Genomic DNA, 7,545 nt, shown 5'->3' with positions numbered 1-7,545 from the left:
ATAAAAAGTTTGCAGCATGTTATTACTTGCGTGTTAATAAACATCGGGAAATTATAATTTGTAAACTTTTTAGGCTTATATTTAATTTTCTTTATGCAAGTAAAATGCAAATCATTTAGTATTAAAATAGAAGTGAGAAAAAGTATTTGTTTTTTAGTTCACTGTATAATGAGCACACGTGTCTTTGAAACTTTTCAAATGTTGCTTATCAGGCGAGTCACCCAGTGGGTCAGTTTACGGACTTACAAAATTCTGGGTTCGATGCCCCGAGTTGGACACGGCAGACAGTCTAATGTGGTTTTGCTCTAGAGCAAACAAACTTATGTGGAAATAATCTAAATACTTCCACATATACACACAACATTAAAAACATCACATTATAAATCAACTTTGAGAACCTGTCTTTCTTTATATAGTACACGTTAATGTTATAAGACAAATTGTAAGAAATAATTATATTGCACACTTATTTTATTTTCACCAAAGGTAGAATTTAAAATATTCTGACGTAGAGACCTAATGTATTCTTTGATTGGCTGCACCCTCTGGTGTGGACTGCAGCTTCGCTCTTTCAAGGCTCATCTGCACGGTTCAATAAGACATGGTGTGTAACGGTCAAAACATATATATATATATATGTGTTAATTAATTCGGGAACTAAACAATATGACTTAAGGCTAATAGTCATCAAATTAATTACAGATATATGATTTTTTTTATCAAACACATCGAGTCATAACTAAATTAAATGTTAAGTTTAAGCCAATTTCAAATAAAACATATTCATTTTCACACTTTAAAAGAAAGGGCGGAAGATCAATAACATTGACACAACGATAGATACAGATAAAGTGAACGACATAGTAGGAGGACCAGCAGAAGAGTTGTTGTGAAGAAACTCCTTAACAATCTCCAAACTTCCGTTGTTCGGTGCGGGTTTGATGTTAAGTAGATAACAAAGCATGGGGTATATGTTAACTGTGTTAAAAACTGACTTAATGGTGAAGTTTTTCTTGAAGTTAGGTCCTCTTGCCAAGAAGAGCGGTCTCATTGATCGAAGACGATTGTCATAACCATGTTGACCAATAGCGATATCACTTAGATTCTGTGGTCTTTGCTGTAGAAAAAAGAATAACATTCAGTAAAATAGAGGTTAATCTAGACTTGATTTCATGTTGATTGTGACACCGCGTAACAATATGTGTTAAAAAAGGCGCTTCTCTAAATCCTTGTTTTTGTTACAAAATTATTTTTATCCTTATCGATAGAAACACTGTAACATATTACGTAGAAGGGCTGGAAGGCCTGATGGTCAGGGCACTGGACTCGCAATCTGCAGGTTGCGGAATCGAATCCCGTCACCGATCATGCTTACTATTTCAGCCGGGTGTAGGCGTTATAATGTGACAATCAACGTCATTATTCGTTGGTAAATAGTAGGTTGTAAGTTGTGTTCAATAAATAAAATGTGTTTGTTGGTAATAAGTGGACTGGATTATGCTTTCTTCTCTTTACTGAATAACCTAAAAGTTTCTGTTTGTGTGTTGTTAAGCACAAGGCTACAAAATGGGCTATCTTTTCAAAACGGGTATCGAAACCCGGATGTTAGCATTATAGGCCACCCCAGACTTATCGCTGAGCCACCAGAGAAGACGCAAATCCAACAGAACCCAGCCAACAGTAGAAAGTTTTACAATAATTTAATAAATTATCTGTTTTGTTGGACCGTAAGTTGTATAACAGTTTATATTGTTGCGTAGGTTCCTTTTGGTTTATTTCGTAAAATTAATAATGTCAGTTCCAGTCCACTTATGATAACGAAAATGTATATGGACTAAATTTTACAAGTACAGCTTGTATAAGTTCTACGCAACTAACGATGGGCGTTAAGAAATGTTGAGAGTTACATTGTCCTATGATGTCAGAAACCTTTTTGAAATTTAAAAATGAGACCAGATGGAATCAAACTAGTGACCTTTTAAACTATTGATCTACGTCATCATCCACGTGCTTCAGCTTTCCTTTCTTTGATTGGTCTTTACGAATTTGTTCACTGTCAGCTGAAGATTAACCTATGAAGACTTATACCTTAACGTTTTCTGATAGTTGCTAAGTTTACTTTATTTATCTCTGAGTCACTGATAAACTGAAATTAGTGTTTTAACTCATATTCTGACTCATGAGTCTATGTTTAATTCACGCAGAAACATTGTCTCATCACGTCACTAAGAAAAAAAAATCTCCTTAGTTTAAATGTCAGTTAAGCCTTCTTAACTTGTGAAAACAGATAAATTCTGTCCTTAAAAGTAGTAGAAATTACTCCAGAAATGCACACTTGCTCAGTAGAAATTATATCTATTAATACATAGAAGTTTACAGTTTTTCATTTTATGTTAATCAAATGCACCAACTGTTGAAAGCAATAATGTGCAGAGGACATTAAAAGTGCAGGGGCTCATTGATATTGTTGCGTCAGCGAGATCACGTGACTAGTGTCACGCCACTCGTTCTCTCGAACCTTCGGGAATGCCCTAGCATTTACTAGATATATGTTAGTCTGATATATATATATAAGACGCTCACAACGTGACGGAATAATGTGTGCAAGTAGTGAGTAATTGAACTGCAGTCAGAAAGTATTGTTGAAGTTAAAGTTCGTTAAAACGTTTGTTATAGAGCGACTGTTGAAAATAAGTGTATCGGTAAAGTTATATTCAGAAAGAATAAACCAGTTTTATTAAGTAAGGACTTGTATCGCTAAAGTTTCGTCGGAACGAAGTTACGGAAAATCAAGTAACGACTGGAGGTGTAACAATATAAACGGCACTTGTCAAGCATTGGGGAGGGGGAGGGGGTATTAGAGGAAACTATGGGTTGCCTTGGGTACACACAGGGTAAAATCCATAGAAGCAAACATATCCTTCTTAATTCCTATTCAGTTGGTCTTATAAACATTTGATGATCTAAAACTCAACAGTGAATTATTACGTATTAACACTTAATGGTATATCATATTATTATTTTATTATATAGATCTACTGTACATACAGTGGCGTCACTAGGTATTTTTGTGCCTGGGGCAACTCTGACGAACTGTCCTCCCACACACAAACACTTTTTATAATCATAAAGCAAAAACAATCCTGTTTATAATAGTATGTAACAATGAAAATATCCGAGAAACTTTTCCCACATCATATTGTCAGATTTAGTTCTCCAATATCGGTTAAAATAGCTGGATCTGTCCCTGTGTTCAATTCATGTTAACGCTGATATATACATATATATATTCCTTACAATTCGCAGCAACCAAAATATGAAGTCAGGTGTATCTTTTCGTAGTCGTTGACAATTTTTACGACAGAGAAAGAAAAAGAATTTTTGGGGAATAATAGCAGGCAATCAGAGGCTTAATCCCCTAGCTCCACCCCCATGCACGTCACTGGTTGAGAGAATATTTTAAAACGTGTCGAACCCCAACGTGTTGTAGCCTTACATAAAAACATCATTCACTGTGACTTAAAGTAAAATAACATTTTAGGCAATTCATTTTATTTTGAAACCAAAAAACTTTCAAAATTAATAATTAATTCAAGAATAAAGTGTATCAAGGAAATGCGTACAATTCCAATATTTTAATCTCACTATCACGATAGTAGTTGAACAAATTATTGGCTAAAGTTTTCCTTCCTCCAGGATATTAAATACAGTAAAATAAAAAATCACGATTCCAAACGAGTCTGAGAAGATTACGAAATATGAACAAAATGAACCAAGTTTAACTCGTGTAGTAAAATCTGAATAATATCACATACATTAAACTCATTAATTAACCCAAAAACATTACCTCTGAAAAACTATTTAAAACATCGCAAAGATGACTAACTCTGAAGCAAGTGTAGACTATCTTTTGGTAATCTATCTAGTTGAATACTGGCCTACCATAGAGGGCGAGCCAAATTTCATATCCTGTAGGATTAATCTAACTAGATGAGTAGTGGCCTACCATAGAGGGCGAGCCAAATTTCATATCCTGTAGGATTAATCTAACTAGATGAGTAGTGGCCTACCATAGAGGGCGAGCCAAATTTCATATCCTGTAGGATTAATCTAACTAGATGAGTAGTGGCCTACCATAGAGGGCGAGCCAAATTTCATATCCTGTAGGATTAATCTAACTAGATGAGTAGTGGCCTACCATAGAGGACGAGCCAAATTTCATATCCTGTAGGATTAATCTAACTAGATGAGTAGTGGCCTACCATAGAGGGCGAGCCAAATTTCATATCCTGTAGGATTAATCTAACTAGATGAGTAGTGGCCTACCATAGAGGGCGAGCCAAATTTCATATCCTGTAGGACTAATCTAACTAGATGAGTAGTGGCCTACCATAGAGGACGAGCCAAGTTTCATATCCTGTAGGACTAATCTAACTAGATGAGTAGTGGCCTACCATAGAGGGCGAGCCAAGTTTGATTTCATGTAAGCCTAACTTATTTTCAAAAGACAACTTACTGGTACTATGTAATATCCTTCATCAGCTACAGCAATGATCGGCATTATTCGTCTGTGGTTCTTATAGTGGAAATGGTTAGGAATATCTTTCTTTCTATAAACCGTCATGTTTGGGTGAGCCGTTTTCAAATGGTTGTACACCAAGTCCTCTTTATCTTTCTTTGGCAAAATAGCAGCCACGGGGCCATAATCAGCTATTATTTGAACATACTGTTCTAGCTCTAAAGATTCGTTTAGAGCAATTATATGTTTAGAGTCAAGAGTTACATTCGTCATTCCATGGTCGCTTACAAGGATAAGATTAACTTTGTTTAGTAAGTTGGTCTGTTCTAGCTTATCTAAAATGTAACCAAGAGTTTCATCGACTGTCTTAACAGTTTTCTCGACTTCAGAACTAAAGGCCCCATACTTATGCCCTGCACTGTCTGGTTCATGAAAATATAAGACGGCAAGGTCGACATTCTTTTTGGATAGCCAACCAATGGTTATATCTACTCGTGCTTTGAATGGAGTAGATTTATTATAAGCCATACAAATGTTCGGTTTTACATTTTTGAGTAGAACTTCAGATCCTGGCCAAAAGAAAGAACCAACTTTCACTCCTTGCAACTTTGCCGTTGTCCAGATTGGTTCTCCACCATCCCACCATCTGGTTTCAAGATTTTTCATGTCAAATGTTGTGTTGAATTTTGGATCATACATTGTGTTACTAACGATTCCATGGCTTTCTTCATAAAGGCCTGCAAAACATTAAAAATGACTTTTTACTCATGATATAGGATTAGAAAAAACAAGTTATTTCTTCCTGGCACTACTTCTGATCTCTTACAACGATCTGAAAAACACAAGTATTTCAAACTAGGTAAATCACAAGTAGATCTGAATAATTCAATTGTTTGTCAATATCACAAAGCTCCTTAGAGAAGAAAAATAAATGTTTGTCTTTGGTGACACCAAAAGTTTCTTACACAGATCTGAAGAATTGAATTTATTTCTCTGACAATACCATTAGTATAATCTCGCTCTGGCCAGAAGAATATTATTGTAATAGTTTCTATCATTTGGTGGATTTATCAGCAAAAAAACAAGGACGCAAAATCCTGTAAACTCAGGTTTCTATTTCTTCAAGTTCTACAATTTAACTAACGTTTGCTGATAAGCCTATCCAGACGGAATACACGAGCGCCAATTTTTGACCAAAAATAATGGAATACACTCAATTCCGAGGGAAATAAAATATATATATAATATTTAAAAAGGTGAATTCAAATGATGAGCGAAACAAAAGTGTCGGTTACTGTCACTAAAACAATTACAAAAGTATTAGCATAATTATACACTACATAGATCTTAAAAACAGCAAAGATTTACTTAAATGAACTACATCCAGGTTCATACTGTACATTTGCAGAGTTCGTTGCAATGACAGTTGCATTTCCAGTTACACTTGCGCAGAATTTGACAATTACCAGTATCTTATAATTATTATTATAAAAATTGAATATTCATAATAAAAGTGGCTTTGTTTTGAAAATAGATTTTCTTTCGTCATATCATAAGTAAACGTTTGTCTATAGTGTGTGTTTAAATCAATAAACCCTTAAATAATGCTGTTTTTGTATTATGTAGTTCGACACGAATGAAACAAAAAATCTAGACTTAAATTTAAATTAAAGAAGTATAAAAACGTGAAATTATTATAAACGAAACATATCTCTGTACACAACATTTTTTGTATGAACACCTTGTGTTTCTGGATAATCGCCATTTTAAACTAAGATCATGAGATTTTTTTTCTTGATCAAACTCTTTATAAAGGGACGTTATAAAATAGTGAATTTTTAAAATTATGGTATCAAGAAGAGTAAAAATCAACTGTCTTCGCTTTTCGCTATTTTACTTATTTTTATTTTTCCTTTTGTGATGGTATCAACTCTTTTTTTTTACTCTTCCCTAAAGTGTTAACAAAGTGTTGTGTTCAGTGTTATCAATAACAGAAATGAGGTAATATTATATTCCCATATCAGGGCAACTCGTACTTCGCGTACGAAGCTTATATAAACTTTAGGCCTAATCAGTGGCGTAGCAATGGTTCTCAGCACCTGGGGGCAAAGACACTTTTGGCACCCCCACCTCTGAAATGTTTTGATTAATTGTTTCGTGACTCATTACCCACTTAATGACAATAACATAAAGAATTAATTACCGCCTTACACAGGCCTAAAATAAAGTCACAATATAACATCTCACGATATCATAACTGTAAACCTATAGCCTACTAGGTGCACTTACATAATTTGTAAAGCATTCTGATATTGTTACGTCTCTGGTCGTTAGTTAATTTTCCGTCAAAATTATTTCCGATGAAACTTTAGCGACACAAGTCCTTTCTTAAATAAAACTGGTTTATTCTTTCTCAATACAACTTTGCAATACACTTAATTTTCACATTTACGCTATAGCAAACGCTATAATTCACAACGAACGCCTCACGTGCTCGACTCAACAATATGTCTCTCTCTCTCTCTGTCCGCAGTTCAATTACATCACATTACCTTCACTTCTTGGCCGTCTTATATAAAAGAATACCGTACATTTAGTAACCTCCCGAGGATTCACGAAGCTTCGAGAATATGACGTGTGACTAGAATCACGTGGCCTCCGCTGTCGTAACAATATTTATGGCATCCAGAATTGTTCCAGTCAATAAGCTAGAGTAATCTTTCAAGTATGCAGAATAAATTTCTGTTATATTCCTAGTTTTGAAACTTACGTTTTATATGAGAAGCCAGTCACTTGTGATGTACATGGATTATAAAACAGATTGATAAAATACTACTTAAGTTTACAAATAACAAATTTTATTAGTTTACAAAACTGTACATATACTTAACTAGATCTTGTACAGGTAGCATTCTGGTATTAATGGTTTCATTATATGAATCTTTCGTGCTTTTGCTGCTGCAAATGCATCAATTAAACTTAATTTAAGGTACTAAGTACGTCTTTTTCAATACTTAATATTGCCA

The 7,545-nt window shown here is 34.5% G+C and overlaps 1 protein-coding gene across 1 annotated transcript in view; it reads right to left on the bottom strand.

Annotated features, from left to right (window-relative positions):
* Positions 1–7,545, bottom strand: part of LOC106471328 (ectonucleotide pyrophosphatase/phosphodiesterase family member 5-like) — an 18,425-nt gene continuing 10,880 nt past the window's right edge. The window contains exons 2-3 of the mRNA XM_022399939.1: positions 4,517–5,256; positions 1–1,117 (exon numbers count right to left, since the gene is read on the bottom strand). Of these exons, the coding sequence (XP_022255647.1) occupies positions 797–1,117; positions 4,517–5,256 (1,061 nt within the window). The 3' untranslated portion in view covers positions 1–796. The remainder of the gene's footprint in view (positions 1,118–4,516; positions 5,257–7,545) is intronic.

This window comes from Limulus polyphemus, unplaced genomic scaffold (assembly GCF_000517525.1).
Source record: "Limulus polyphemus unplaced genomic scaffold, Limulus_polyphemus-2.1.2 Scaffold4547, whole genome shotgun sequence".
NCBI classification, from domain to species: Eukaryota; Metazoa; Arthropoda; class Merostomata; order Xiphosura; family Limulidae; genus Limulus; species Limulus polyphemus.
The sequence above is the reverse complement of the archived record's forward strand: the minus strand, read 5'-3'. Positions and strand labels throughout refer to the sequence as shown.